The following is a 15,730-nucleotide window of genomic DNA, read 5'->3' as shown; positions in this document are numbered from 1 at the left end:
TTGCAACAAACGATCACATGGTACAAAATCTGCCATGGTGGAGGGCAAGCTCATTATTATTCCCCCACTGGGACATTAAAACAAAGAGAACTGAACCAGTCAAGCTTGACTTGCCTTTGTTTTAATATCCCAGTGGGGGAATAATAATGAGCTTGCCCTCCAGCATGGCGGATTTTGTACCATGTGATCGTTTGTTGCAAAAGGCCTATTGGTTATCCAGCATGAGCCTCTGATCTAGGGCAATGGGAATTGAGCTGTTTTTCCTCATAATTTGCTTTGGCACTACCACATTTGAAAGAACAGGTACAAAACACAGGTCACAAGTCACAGGTCATTGTGTTAGAGCGAGTTTCAATCGAGTGTCAAAACCAAAACCAAAGTATCGGTTATTACTTTGGCCAATCCAAAAGGATGGAGACAATCCACAAAACCAATCAAATCTCGAACTAATTACACATAGCCGACACAAAGCGTGGCGAAATGTGCGAGCCACGATTCGTTTGGGTTTCACTTCTGATTGGTTGAAAAGGTGGAACCAATCACTGAGTGAAGTAATGCAAAACCAAAGCAATAATTATTTACTAGTTACTTTCAACACTCAAATGAAAATCATTCCAACAATACAGAAACAACCTTTACTGTTTACAATTGCTAACATTAAGCCTGAAAACTTTTGCTTAGGCCTTGTTTATGAATTTCTGTATTAGTAAACAATGACTTGTGACCCGGCAGGTACAAAACACAGGTCACAGGTCATTATTTAACCTATACAGAAAGTATCCTAAACATTCATAAAAGCTAACCTTAGGCCTAATTAGGCCTAAAGAAAAGTACCCTAAACATTCATAAAAGCTAATTTTAGGCCTAATTAGCCCTAAAGAAAAGTTTTTAGGCCTAAGGTTAGCTTTTATGAATGTTTAGGATACTTTCTTTATAGGTAAAACAATGACCTGTGACCTGTGCCCTGTGACCTGCGTTTTGCACCTGCCGCTTGTGACCTGTGTTTTGCACCTGCCAACATTTAAATGCTTTTCACTAATAGAGACTATTATTTATTAGTTTAAAATTCTGGGAGACTACTCTCCTGAAATGCAAAACACTATTTTTTTAGTTCCCCATTGATGGACACATCTAACAAAATGAATTTCCTGTTTTTGCACACACTCACTGAGTAAAAATTCCCTGTGGGAACGTTTCCCCACCAGAAGCTCAAGTCTGAGGGACAACACATTATTGGAAAACAGTCTCTTTTGTTATCATGGAGTGCTAAGAATCTCGAGAATATGAATACTTTGTGGCAAACAATATTTTTATACATTGGCATCTGGGTATTAAGCAAGATGTACACTTTAACAAGATCTTGCTAAATAAATTTTTCTTCGAGACCATGTTAGGCTCGATTTCCAGCCGTTTTGGGAATGCGGTGACCAGTGATCCAGCCGTGGTGTGTGCGGAGGAACATGGGCGCACAAAATGGCTGGTAAATTGAGCCTAAGGTCATGTTGGCCTATGTAAATTATGTCTCCATAAAATAAATGCTTCCTCTGTTATGGAAAATTTCCCAAATGCATGACAGAAGGTGGACACATTACTAAAGCCCAAGACAATAGCTAATAGTTTCAGATTGACAAGGAAAGTGTTTGAGTTGTTGCACATTGTTATGGTCAAAAGACTGAAGATGCCATAGGCATGAGAAAGCCATCCACCTGGACTTATTAGGCATAAAGACTATTAAATGAAACAATTTGTCTGATCATGTACAGAAGGATATCAAAGGTACCATTTTCAACCAGTAATTACAAATAGGCCCAAGAGGAAAACTGAAGCACTCATTGAATAAGTTAATGGACACAATGTACACCATTTTACATTCCAACTATATTTCCAGGTTTTCTGTGTAAAGCGTGAGGGCCCCTAAAAATGTCTTTTCGTTTATTGTGCAGTGTACTACGAAACTTTGTTTAGAATGATTTATGTGATGAGCTAATATTTACACAAGTTATGGCAACCACATTGGCAATCTGACATAGCTTGATGCCATTCAGGTTTCAAAAATTATGAAATTCAATGTAGCTTCAAGAACCTAACATTTCATTTCTTAGCGGGCCGTATCCCACAGTATGCCCCACCAAAATAAAATTTCTCATGCAACATTTTCCAGCGCATTCTTCAAGAGACTATTTGAAAAATTCAATAAGATTTCACATTTACATGTGTCCATCATGATGGCACAGTCGGTTAGTGCACGGCCTCGGTGGAAGAGGTCCGGAGTTTGATCCCCTGATCTCACATCCTTGTTTCAACTTCTTTCCTTTCAGTGACTTGCTTTAAATACCCGTAAAACAAACAGAGCACTGATGGAGAGGGGGGGAAGTAAAATGAGCGCACCCATTGACCTCAGGTTTGTCAGTTGAATTGCTGTTAGGAGTTTACTCAACGTTAAATAAAATTATGGTAGCTTTACTTTACTTTTATTTGTGGCAGTTCAACTTTCTGCTTGGCTTCAACTAGTTTCCTTTTCTGCACACCTTATTATCTCAGAGATATAATAGCTTACTTTATTTTCTGGGTCAGTTCTGTAAGTTATGGATTCTGGTTTTTTCACGTTATTTTATGGCCTGTGCACTTCGTTCATAAATCAATGGAAAAGAAACTTGGTCCATAACTTACAGCACGGACCTTGAACTCAGATTAAGAGGTATTTATATTAATAGTAGAAGAAATAAATAAAAGGACTTAATGGTTTTTCCTCTCAATTTTATCTTGAATGGTCCTCGGGGTAAATGCCACCTTGTCTTCCTCCTCCCTACACACCTCTGTATTTTGTTCTGTCGTTTCAATTTCCACTTCATTACCGGGCAGAAATCGTTTAGCTTCACCATGGAGAGCTGATATCATGTCTTCTACAACACCAGTGGTAGCGTCTCCTTTGAAATGCAAATTCTTAACATGTCTTCGTAAGTGACTGGGATTGTTGAAAGCTTTCGGGCAAAAGCTACACTTGTAAGGTCTTTCTCCCGTGTGTATTAGGACATGTCTTTGAAGATTACCAGATATAGAGAAAGCCTTGTCACAATACTGACATCGATATGGCTGTTCACCAGTGTGAACACGAAGGTGCTTCCGTAAAGAGCTGTACTCTGCAAAACACTGCTCACACCTGTTACATTTGTATGGTTTCTCACCAGTGTGAACGCGGACATGTTTTTGAAGGGACCCAGGATCTCTAAAGGCCTTAGGGCAAAATTTACACTTGTGTGGTCTCTTCCTCATGTGTTGGGAAATGTGATCATCAAGTGCTGTGGCTTCGTTGAAAGGTTGAAAACAAATTGTACATGTATAGTGCTGGCCATCATCCATATGAAATTCCAGATGTTTCTGAAGGCCGAGAGAACTTCTGAACAACTGAGCACATACTTCACATTTGTAAGTTGATTTGTCATTTCCCAAATCTCCCTTCAGGAGATCATCCACAGTTGGTATTGCATTTTCATCATCAGACACAATCCCTTGTTGACTTTCCTCCGACTGCGATGCAAGTTCCATTAACTCAAAGCCATTTTCCTCTGTTTCATTTTCCATCCGACCAATATTCTTGGACTCCATCTTAACAAAGGTTACAGTGGTTAAGTGGTTATCCTTAGATTCATGATGCCCAGAGTTCAAGCATTTTTCCTGTGGTTGATTGAACATTAAACTACTCAGGCAGTTTCCCTGTGATTGGGTGTTTGGTGTGGTACTTACTAAATGGTTTCCTTGTGGCTGACTGTGTATTGCAGAGATTGAAAAGCTTTCCTGTGACTGGCTGCATGCTACATTGCTTAAGTACTCTCCCTGCCGTTGCCTTGCTGTTTCGGAGCCCATGCAGCTTCTCTGCGATTTGCTAGGTGCCACAGAGCTAATGCAGCTTTCCTGTGATTTGCTAGGTGTTGTAGTGCTTATGTAGCTTCCCTGAGGTTTGCTGGGTGCTGTAGTGCTCACAAACCTTCCCTGTGGTTCCCTTGGTGCTTCAGAGCTTAGGTAGCTTCCCTGTGATTGTCCAGGTGTTGCAGGGCTTAACCTCTGTGGTTGGCTGGGTGCTACAGTGTTTACAAAGCTTCCCTGGGATTGGCTACCTGCTGCACTGCTTAAGACGTTTTCCTGTGGTTGACTGGGGGTCTGAGGATTCACTAGAATAATAACACCTGACGGCAACTTATCATTTACTTGCATGATAGATTTTGATGTGGACTTGGCAACATCGTTATTTGAGATTGGAATGTTGTTGTGTTCTTGCAAACACATTTCCCTTTCACTCCCAGTTTTAACTAGCTTGGCGTCGCCATTTTCTGAATTCTCTTTTGTTGCCACATTCTTCACAAATGACTCACCTGCCGACATGGAGTGTTTTACAAATGTTTCTTTTAAAGACCTTGGTATACTGTCGATCACCAGATCTTTAGAAGCAGCTACATTTTTAGAGAAACAAGAATCAGTCTGTAATGCAAATGCACTTTCATTTGAAGCATTATTGACTGCCACATTTTCTGTTTTACTGGCTTCTTTGAGTGAGGAAGATTTTTCTCCATGTTTCCCTTTACTAACAACAGGAACAGGCATAAAATTTACCAAGATCTGAGCAACGTCCATTTCTGGAGAATTGTCCTTGCTTATTTCATTAAACTGACTATCACTGGATGAAGGTTCCGGCAGCACTACAACAGGAGTGTTGCTGACAGGTTCTACTTCTAAAGATTGTTCTTGTTCAGCTTCACCTTCACACACCCGATGTTTGTCAATCTCCATTTTATCCACCAAGTTATCACCTTCTAGGTCCTTTGCAAGCGCATCATCTGAACCTGAGCTTTCCAAGGACTTAGTTTCTTTGCTTCCTGATCTGCTGACAGGTCCATTAAAGCCAGGAAAATATGAACCAAAGGGGAAAAAACCCCTTATGGGAAGTACAACAGGGTTCAAAAACTGTGAAAAATCTACACATTGTCTTCTACTGAGGTCTGTTATAAATTGATTCATATTTGCATTTTCAAATCCAGGTGGTCTGACAGCCTTTGTTAAACCTGGAGAACTGTCATCATTTTTGGGTGCTGTATTTTCTGAAGCTGCTTCTTTTTGTCTAAAACTTGATTGATTCACAGTATGGGTCATTCCTGCACTCATGGCTTCCATATATTGCTGCATAAGGGACACACTGCAGCTGTTTGTTGGCCAAAACGATGGCATCATCCCAACCGGCATTACTTGAGGTGTAAATACTGGAATAGGAACTGGAATGGCAAATCCTAACATTCCTGTACTCACGGCAGTATTGTGTATGTCAGGAGGATTGCTCTTTTCCTGGTTTTCTGCCATGGCAATTCCTAGTAAACACAAGAAAATATCACAACCTTTTCACCCTTAAAACAAGTAAAATAGCATTAAACAGGAAAAAAATCAATATACATCTTGTTAAACATAACCAGAAGAAAACCATATATGCAATAACATTCAAATCCATTTATCGAAATTCACTACACTCGTACCAATTACACCATACTTCCAACATGTAATACCACAATCAAACTTGATACATAAGCAAAATGATATAGAAGACACAAAAGCACACACTAATCGGATGGGGGTGCTCGCCGTACCTTTTAGGAGTTTAAAAAGCGGTTTTGGTACCCTTAATTTCAGCCTCAAAAGGTCCACAGCGGGAGATTTAGCAGTACCTTTTAGGGTATTGAGCTGAAAAATTATGACAGGAGACAATTGACAGCTAACTACTTTTTAATTTTGTCTAATTAAAACCCATAATTTGGTGCCTCCTAGGGGTCAAAAAATTTCACGCCATGCCCACAGGACAGCATCTCGGTACCTCATTGGGGTTCTTTTCAAAATTTCCGACGAGCACCCCTGTCCATTTTATAGGGGAGTTAGGATCATCACCATCATCTTTTCCTTTTCCCTCTGAGGGAAATAGGGCCTTAGGATAGGATGCGCAAAGTATGAGACGGTAATACACTGTAGTGTCCCAGTTTTAACCGGTTTAGGACAGAGCAAATACGGACGGACTGGAGTTTTTCAATGAAAGAAGTTGTTTTCAACAAGATGCAAAGCCTGAGAATTTAGCTTGTCATCGTTTGTCACTCTTCATTTTGTTTATCCCATCAAACAAAGATCTTTGGCTGGCTTTTTGTGCTGGTTACATCGTTCGCATGCACCCTGAAGAACAGATGATGCATTTTTTTTTAAACACCCTTACCAAATAAAATTGAAGCAAAATAACACCTATTTTGTAGTGGAATAATAAATCTCTTATTTGATGGTTTAACATATGATACTCGCGGACATCTTGCTCATTGCTTGTATTTTTCCGAGCCCCACAACGTATTTTTCCTTGAACGAGGCTCGGAAAAATAGTATGCAACTTGCAAAATATTCACACGTATTATATGTTAAACCATCAAATAAGATGCATAGATTTCATCCTATCAAAGGTTTTTCAGAAACTATTTACAATAATAATAAAATCATATTCTTTAGTATAAAGCGTTACTAAAATGTTATGATATAAAACAATAAAATGAATTAATCGGAGCTACTTGGGAGCAGGTCAATTAATTTTGTTGGGCTCATCCGTTCCCGTGAAAGGACTGATGAATGAAAGAGATGTATATTTGAAGCGCGGGTTAAAGACAAAAGCGGTGAACGCAGAGGTCATGCTGTTCGAATCCCGTTGAACGCACCTGAATTTTTCAGGTGTCTCAAGAGACAATTGCTTAAATTGTCCAGATACATGTAAGTGCACAGATCCTCCTTTGAATAAAGTAACCCTTTATATCAAATAAACCAATTGGTAATCAATCATCCACTGCTGACAACACACGCCACTCTAAATTCCCCGGCTTTATGCTACTGTAGCTACAACCGCCACGTTTTAATATGCAAGTTAATTATGGAAAAAAAAACATTACGTTTTCAAACCGAAAAAAACATGTTGCAGTTTACGAGCCAACGAAAGCCAAAATTGGGCGTATGCAGTCAACCTCAACACAAGAAGTATTTTATGCAAGAAATGTGGTCTTCTTTAATGAAATTTACCCTTAAAGCAACACAGCAAAGAGGAACAGCTGTTCTGCAACCTAAAATCCCAAAAAGAATCAATTTAAATAAAACTTGGGTACGACCCGTATTCTCCTCTCGCAAAGTATATGCTTACGAGGAAAAAGCAAAGAGGAATCACGTAAGAGAAACGCCCGCCATATTTAGTATCATACACTGCCAGAATTAAGTGGTATTCTCGCGCGCGAAAGGACATTCCAAAATAGCTTCCTTCATCTCGAAAACACATTTGAGAGTTAGTTTTAGAAACTGAACCTTTATTAAGACCTATAAATACTGCTTTTGCTCAAGAATATTTAAAACTCTTTCCATGCTGAAAAGGGAAAGTACGTGAAGCGCTTCCGAAGGTAGCGACGCCTAAAGTATTTCTGAACCGGCCAACGCGAAAATTCTGGTAAAATGTACTTTAAAAAAATTATAATGTAAAAAAATCTAAGCATCATATTAATAACTAGTATTCTTATTTAAAAATCGAAAAAAGTCGTAAAACTGGAAAACCAAGGAGTGAAAACTGGCCATGAAGAAGAGTGTCATCAACATCAACTTCGTACCTGCAATACTGGGGGAATCACCTCTTAGCTTCTTTCGTGTGCATCGAGTGAAAAACACGCCAAATATTAAAAATTGGCTTCGTCTACGTAACGATGTTCAACAGATTCACACTGGCGTAATGACAACGCAAAATAAGACCTTGCGAAAGAACAAATTTCTTCCCAATGATGTAATTTCTGTGGTGAGCCTTTCCTCGCGAGCGAAGGAGGACACCGAAAAATACGCAACGCAAGCTGGGTAAACTTGTCACGTGGCCATTGAAATCCCCAATGGCATCCCCAATACCCAGTGTTCCTTTCGCTAAGAGAGTCTTACGTAATCACCTTTTTTTTTCCCGTGGTACAGTTGCGTTTGATTGAATGATTATTTATAGAATTTTCATTGTCTACAAAAGGTAAACATTGAAATAGATTTAAGTCTCCAAGGTTTTAAAATAATCTTAGGTACCCAGGCGGCCATGGAGCACCCAGTGTTGTAGTTTATCTCTGCCAGCATGTGATCGACCTTGTAGCCTACGTGTAGCCGTACCCTACCCCCCGAAGGAAAAAAACGGGAGGAGGGTTCCCTCCTCCCGTTTTTTTCCTTCGACCTTATTAACTTGGCGGGTTTCTACACGAATGATACCTCAAAAGCACATACACTTCCCCAAAGACCAGTGGCGGATCCAGACCTGGAGGTAAGGTGGGGGCCCGCTCTCAAATATTTTGTTTTTGCCCTTTCACAGTTTTGGTCCAAAAATAAGGGGGGCCCCGAGCCCCTCGGGCCCCTTCCCTGGATCCGCCACTGAAGACACAGAGAAGTCAGAGAACGGGAGGTACTTCATGTGAAGTACTTGCATGAAGTACTTCCCCACTCTTCTCCAGAGAACATCCAGAAAATATTTACCGGGTGCCAGACCCCAAATTCCTTCCATCACTGCGCGCGTGGAGAAAACTGGGAATATCAGCTTAGGGGCCACGCGCACTGAAAAACGTGTTCCATCCTCATCTTTTGCACAATTTCTGATCCTATTTACAGCTGTATGCTTAATTAAGCGACGAGAACAATGAGCGCAAGACTAATAGCAGGTATTGTAGCTGGCATATGCGGCACTTTTTTCCTCGGGTACTGCGTATACTTCGACAGAAAACGAAGAAGCGACCCTTTGTTCAAGCAAAAGCTACTTGAAAGTAAGTTTGCTGTCTAGATTATATTTTTGAGTGTGAGAAGTATCACGCAATAAGCTTAAGGTAGCCACCTTGAGCGACCTTTAGGTTGCCACTGGCAGTGATCTGCGTGTGAAAAAATGAAATGGCTCTGCAGGTTCCTTGAGACACTGGAACTTTGCCATCGCTATGCATATTGTTAATAATAGTTTTTTGTTTCTAGAAACACGAAATTCTTTTGTAGTTTTGGCAGTTTTGTTTTAAAAACTATTCCCCTTATTTTTAAATGGTCAGATTTCAACTGAATACTGGGCCACTTCTTTTCCATATCACTGAACAGAGAAGATATCTGTTTACAAACATTGCTTTTGTTATTCAAATGTGCCAACCATAGGAACAAAAGACCCTTTGTTTCGACAGCCAATGAGGCTGTGGTTGGCACATTAATGACAATAGGTGATGGCAATGATATCTTCCCTAAAATCAAAGAGGCTAATTATCTTTCATTGCTTCCAATTGGCAGGAGCTTGGACCCTCGCCCCACCTCCCCTCATGTACTGTAGAAATGAAAGACCACAGGCAGCCCAGACTCAGAGGATAAAAAAATTATAAGGATTTGTATGGGAATCTCAATAACAAAATGAAAAAGATATTTACACGCAAACTTTCCAGGTTGTCACTGGTACAAAAATAAAGGAAAGGCTGGAAAGTAATTTCTAGTATAACTGACATCTTGCAGATAAAATCACACTTCTCGGCTGGCGAACAGTTCACTTACTTGCTCTCCCCGTATCGAGGCTCAGTTGAATGGTTGACCAGCCATGTCCAAATTCGTTGTAAGCGAGCCTCAAAGGATTTTGAATATTTGAATATTCATCGCTGTTTCTCAGCAATGGATACTCTCTGGACCTTGAAACTTGGTCAAAGAGAAGTAAATTTATCTGTGTGGCCATTGCCAGAGTTTGAGCATGACTGATGCCGGAGAAGTGTGATTTTATCGGCAAGATGTGATGTAAGCTAGAAATTACTTTCCAGCCTTTTCTTTATTTATGTACAAGTGACAACCCAGGAAATTCAGAGGTCGCTTAAATCGCATTCAATCAGGGATGGAGGGGGTTTTTGTTGATGAAGAGGGAATTAGTAGTAACAAGTGTATCACGACAGTTTGTCGCGGATTGTAGTAAAGTCACTGGTTCTGGTTGAGTCTTATTGCTTTCTTTATAACTCAGATTAGCCAGTTACCTTTGCTAATATTAATTTTTAATTTAGTTTTTCCTTATTTCTGGTGAACGTCTTTTCTTTCAGAACGACGAAAAGCTAAGCAAGCTCAGCAGGAGGCTTCTATGGAGGAATTAAGGGTTTGTATCAATAATTGCAGTGTCTTTTACTTGTGACTGATGGGTTTCTCTAACTTAACTTTTTCTGTGAAACCCAAGCCTGAAAACAACCCTAAGCCCAATGCTAACTCACTGTACTGTTTAATAAACAAGCAGAAGTGTTTGTGGTTTAAAACCATGAGGCAAAAGCCAAGTGTTTTTTGACCAGATGAAACGTGGCATTCAAATTTTTTGAATGGCTTCAAAAACATTCCACAAAAAGTGTGTCCCTCCGGCCTCTGCGTAAAAGGTGGATAGTGCTATCCACTGGATAAATCACTATACATTGGATAGCACATCTGGTTTAATGCTATGACTTATCCTCTGGATAGTGATTTATCCAGTCGATAGCGTTATCCACCTTTTGAACAACCAAGGCCTGGAGTCCAGACAAAGGTACAAATTGTGAGAGGAAGATATTAGCATACAAGAAAAACAAGCTGGGCCTCATTGCTGTTCTTTATGTAAAGCATTCTAATGAGGAGTGTTTTATTGGGTTTAAGGGTCCAGCATGTGACGTTTTGTCTTGATAGGTTGTTAGGTTCATGAATTATTTATTTGTTTTTCAAGGTTGTAAGGAGGTAGTTAGTGTTTAGCACCATCTCTGGACAAAAGTCAAAATATGTGGTTAATATTATTGCATTCCCGTGTATTTCAATCTGTTTTTGTTGAAATACAGACAGGCATCCCTGATAAAAGAGATGCAGCTGCTGTTCAACAGTTTTTCATGGAAGAAGTTCAGAAAGGAGAGGAACTTCTTGCTCTAGGTTAGTATCTCTTGATAGCTTTTACTGGGTGTTTAATTAATTAACCCATTGACGCCTGAACCGGCCTAAACTGGCCAGACTTAGTATTTTACTCTGTCTAATGCCAGACAATTTTACTTATCAATGGGGAACCCCCAGCAGTCAATGGATTAACCTGGTGGGAGAAAAATGCCGACACAAGGGCCACCCAATAAGGCAAATTGATGTTACTGTAACATTATGTTATTAAATTTGAAGATTGGTGTACCTTTTTTAAAATTGGTGCTGCTCGAAGTAGTGGCAAAATCAGGGACTCATCCCCCATCTACTGTGATGCAGTTTGTTTTGTGTTGAGGCAGTGCGGCTCAGTGGCTAGCGTGCTTGCTTTGAGATCCAGGGGTCCCGGGTTAAAGACATGTTCTGACTGCTCGTTGAATTGAATTTTGTTCTTGGTAGTCTCTCGTTCATCTTCTCAGCTGCACTTAAATAAATAGCCAACTGGTTTGCCTCAGGCCAGGTGGGGTTCTTAACAGTTGTTGTTGTTGTTGAATGTTCTGTTCAATCTGTCATGATTGTGTTTCATTGGCCCTGAGAAGCCCCTATGGGGAGTGGTCAATTAAGTATACATGTATGTATGTATGTAGGTGAAGTCTTCAAGCAAAGGTAGATTTCAGCTCCACATAAAACATACACGTTTAGATGTATCTTGCACAGCTTAGACCCAGTATCAATGTAGCTCAAGATATTTCACTTTATTAAAAAGCTGAACTGTGGATATCAGATTTCCAGCATTTTCATTGGCTTGCCAGACACAGGCTATCAGTTCATATGCCTGCTGTACATAATAAAATTATGGTCAAGGGACGTGTCAACAATAAAGCGAGCTGAAAACATTTTTGCAGCTCTGAGAAAAAATGGCTGACAAAAGCAGCTTTGGAGCGGAATTAACAGAGGCCAAAATCAATGCCTCAGTCAACAATACTACCCCCGGGAACACCAAAGAAGAGTTGTTGATCCTGGAGTTTTCAAAAAAACAATTAGTCTACTTGGGCTTGCTGGATATAAAATGATTATAACAAACTTGGCGCATATCTATCACTTAATAGCCAGCATGCGTAAATGAATAATGAATAATGGATGAGAAAAAGGCAACAAGTAGAAACCTAGACCCATCCTTGAGGAATTTTCAGTTCATCCTGTGAGGTATTGCTATTCAAAACTTCACAAAATGATGAAATAGGTCAACCTAGAATCAATCATATGCTATAAAATGCTCACCATGAGTAAATACACTCACTTTCATACACTTATAAATAGGTAGACTGATCTTAAAATGCACAAATTCAACTTCCAGCTAATTTGTTACTACTCTTTTGCAAAAATCCAGTGTGCTACTGTTGGGGGTAAGACAGTACTATGTAATGTGCAACTTTCTGTGTATTGCAGAAAACATGTTCTTTCATGTTATCAGCCCTTAGTAGATGGTCTCATTCAAATAATATTATTCACACTATCTTGTGTTTCCTCCTAGGTGAATTTGAGCAAGCTGTCAGCCATTTAACAAAAGCTGTTGCTGTGTGTAACCATCCTCAACAGTTACTACAGCTCTTTCATGGAACACTTCCAGATCATGTCTTCCAGTTACTTATTGAAAGACTAAATGATATGTCACCTAGCCAACAAGTTGTAAGTAAAAAAACATTGTCTGTCAACGTATGTGTTTAGTAACTAGAGTTAATCTTGGAACACTCTCTAGATATTATGTGTGCAGTGAATGCCTACTTTGGTACCAAGCAAAGTGCTTGCAAGAAAATTCTTTTTAAAAATTGAATTGGAAGGAATAATTATTTAAGCTGAATTATCCCTATAATGATTTATAAGTTGTGTGATGTTAAATTGAGAGTTTCACGGCTCTGAGCATGGGCACTCTGTCAAATCAGCCCATTTATTCCATTGTTATTGAAACAATCAAAAGCGTTGATGCAGGAAAACTGAAACGATGCCATAGAAGTATAATTACTCATTGGAATTACTTTTGCAATCATTTCCTTTGTGTTATGAACCTACTGGATGGAAATGGAGAACTGACAACTCGTGTGGAGAATAACATGTGCGACCCATACAATAAATTTGATATTTTCTGTGTAAACCTGCAGTATCTGCCACCAAGTTTGGGTCTCAGTCGTTCAGTGTATTTGCTTTAATACTCTCTGTGATTATGGACAGTGCCTACTATTGTTATTTTGCATAAATTCTGCGCATCTCCAGATATTTGGATTTCCTATCACTGATGCTTACTAATACAGGGATATTTTTGCGTGGATTAAAACTATCTGGAGAAAGTAGTTACTCGTGGTGTCCAAAAAGAAAATTGGGGGTGACCATGCATTTTTGAGAGATAATTAAGCTTCAAATTGAAAAAGTACGCCATACATTGCTTTGTATTTCAAAGCTTTTTACAAATATTATTCATGAATTATCTTTGAAAAATGCATGGTTACCCCCAATTTTCTTTTTGGATTTCAATAACACCTGTTAAGATCTACACACCGGGGCAAAAATATCTTTAATTAGTAGGCACCGTCCTTAATGAACATCATCTGGTTCGGGAAGAAGCCCTAAAAATTCAAAACTGCCAGCGCCAAAGCTTGGTCATGTGTTAAACCGTGAAACTGTCCCTTTAAAAGTAGAGAAGTACCCCTTTAGAAGCACTTTTCATGAGTAACCAAGGCAAGGGGAAGCCAGGCTGGTATTGGCACCTTCCACCTATGTAATCTTATGTGACCTGATTTTTGTTGATGTCAGTCTGATTCCTGTGGGTTTTCATCCCTCATCTAAATAGGCCATGTTTGATATATCAATATTCAGGCACGGCTGTGAGGTTTTATGGTCAAATTTTACAGCTCAGTTCTATTTCTTTGTCTCTCAAGTCTCAAGGGAGATTTCCGAACAAAGCAATATTCAAATTTAACCGTAAAGCCTTGTAGCCATGTGTGATTAGGGACTTTAAGATACACCGACCACGGTATATGGACGGGAGGTGTTTGGGACTGGCACGAGACACTGGGTTCTCCCCTAAGCCACCACCCCAAGCTCACGATGTTGAGCTGTTGTAAAAGTTTGCGCACTCAGCAAAGGCAGCAATGGTAGGAAAGAAATGTAGGAAAAAAAACAATTTATTCTATCAGAATGAAGAGAATTATAGTTTTCATTTCATTTTGAACCAATAAGTATTTAAAGTGGTATAATTTTCATTTTGAGCAACATTTTATGCAGAATAATTTGGAAGAGTCTTGGCAGTCTCGATTTTGCTGCTTTGACTGTAGCACATAGTTATTAGTCTGGTAACTTAACGTCGTATTTTCGGACCATCATCGACCCTGTACTTGACTCAGTGCTCCAGACTTGGGGAACACGCCTCCGACGGTAGTCTGTAGTCGGTATATCTCAAAGTCCCTAATATTGATATATCGAACGTGGCCTATTGTCTAGTGACAAAAGATACCGTAAAATTCCGAAAATACGCCCCTCCATGTATAAGCCCCTCCAAATATACGCCCCCCAAAGTGGCAATGCAAAAAACCCTCCGTTAAATCGCCCCTCCAAATATAAGCCCTGCGGGAGCTTGTACTTGGAAAATTGCCCTCAAATACAAAGTAAAACAAAGCAAAAATGGTAAATTTACTTCCAACTATAAGGCTAGCCCAATCGATTTGGAAACGCAAATTTCCCTCCGTAGATAAGCCCCTCCGAATATAAGCCCTTCCAAAAATAAGCCCCTCAAAAAGGGTCTTTGAAAAATATAAGCCCCAGGGCTTATTTTTGGAATTTTACGGTATACAGTAATGAAACATGGCAAATGAAGGAACCCTTGGGCAAATGGGTCGTGAAGTTCACTTGCCTGATGGGCAAGGTGAGAATTTGAATTTTTTTCCAGGCTTGCCAGGAATGTTACATTAAGACATGCACACCACTCCCCTCCGATAAGGAACGAGACTGTGGTCAACCTCATCCCCAGGGTCTTCTCATCGTTGATGAAAATCATCGTGGAGACTGGGGACGAGATTGGACTGCAATCTGTTACAGAGGAGAGGCGTTGCCAAGGCATGGCAAATTGCGGACAACGACGACGACGCAAATTGCGGAACCCCTTTACTTATTACACTGTAAATTTTGTACAATTTCTGGTAGAGGACAAGCACCTGAATGACACAAATATTGACAATTTTCCCACAAACAAAACAAATTAATGTTTTGAAAAAATAAATGAATTTTTTTCTTATCTGTATTTTTCTATTGTACAGCAATCATCAGATGGAGGAGACTCGCTTGACTAAGATCTGAAGACACCTTAGAAACAAGACATTTTGTGTTCATTTGTTGCAGTTTGTTCAAATTTTTTATCCGTGTAGATTCAAACACAAACTCAAAGGTTGGATTCCAAGTGACCCCAAACAATTTGAGAACTAGACCCAAGTTATTGCTAAGTTGGTTTGCACAGCTGTATCCTGAGTTGCCCACCATACATTTGATCTTTAAAATGGTTGCAATCTCTCCATTGCTGTGGCATCCCTTTAGCCAGTGATTGAAACACTTAAGGAATAAAAGGTGTCAGAGTAAACAGGTGTTGTGTTTGTTAAACTGTTGTAGGGGTCACATCAATACAGTTGTACATGTTTTAAATAAAATTTTTTGTTATTGAAGTTGTGAACATTGTTCTTTTTTGCATTCCCCTTTTTTGTTTCATGTTATAGAGTCATAAGATTATAAAAGCAACTAAATTATCTGCTGCTCTGGAGATGTGATTGAT

General features: G+C 39.6%; 2 protein-coding genes across 2 annotated transcripts; one reads left to right on the top strand and one right to left on the bottom strand.

Annotated features, from left to right (window-relative positions):
- Nucleotides 1-1,856: 1,856 nt before the first annotated feature.
- On the bottom strand, nt 1,857-7,876 carry LOC138026102 (uncharacterized). Its single transcript, XM_068873299.1, has 2 exons — nt 7,653-7,876; nt 1,857-5,357 (listed from the first exon to the last, which is right to left on the bottom strand). The coding sequence occupies exon 2, from the start codon at nt 5,347-5,349 to the stop codon at nt 2,737-2,739; it is 2,613 nt and encodes an 870-aa protein (XP_068729400.1). The 5' UTR covers nt 5,350-5,357; nt 7,653-7,876; the 3' UTR covers nt 1,857-2,736.
- A 708-nt stretch (nt 7,877-8,584) lies between these two features.
- Nucleotides 8,585-15,623, top strand: LOC138025936 (mitochondrial import receptor subunit TOM20 homolog). The gene is made up of 5 exons (XM_068873079.1): nt 8,585-8,822; nt 10,104-10,156; nt 10,854-10,941; nt 12,452-12,606; nt 15,225-15,623. Exons 1-5 carry the CDS (start codon nt 8,699-8,701, stop codon nt 15,255-15,257), a joined length of 453 nt encoding a protein of 150 aa, XP_068729180.1. The 5' UTR covers nt 8,585-8,698; the 3' UTR covers nt 15,258-15,623.
- The last annotated feature ends 107 nt before the right edge of the window (nt 15,624-15,730 follow it).

This window comes from Montipora capricornis, chromosome 12 (genome assembly GCF_036669925.1).
Source record: "Montipora capricornis isolate CH-2021 chromosome 12, ASM3666992v2, whole genome shotgun sequence".
In the NCBI taxonomy this organism is placed as follows: domain Eukaryota; kingdom Metazoa; phylum Cnidaria; class Anthozoa; order Scleractinia; family Acroporidae; genus Montipora; species Montipora capricornis.
Note: the sequence above shows the minus strand (reverse complement) of the source record. Positions and strands in the feature narration are given on the sequence as shown.

What these genes read in the sequence shown, in the direction of transcription:
- LOC138025936 (XM_068873079.1), top strand. Translation starts at nt 8,699, where the DNA reads ATGAGCGCAAGACTAATAGCAGGTATTGTAGCTGGCATATGCGGCACT. An exon ending in AGAGGAACTTCTTGCTCTAG is followed by an intron (nt 10,942 to 12,451) that starts GTTAGTATCTCT and finishes GTTTCCTCCTAG; the next exon opens with GTGAATTTGAGCAAGCTGTC. An exon ending in TGTCACCTAGCCAACAAGTT is followed by an intron (nt 12,607 to 15,224) that starts GTAAGTAAAAAA and finishes TCTATTGTACAG; the next exon opens with CAATCATCAGATGGAGGAGA.
- LOC138026102 (XM_068873299.1), bottom strand. Translation starts at nt 5,349, where the DNA reads ATGGCAGAAAACCAGGAAAAGAGCAATCCTCCTGACATACACAATACT.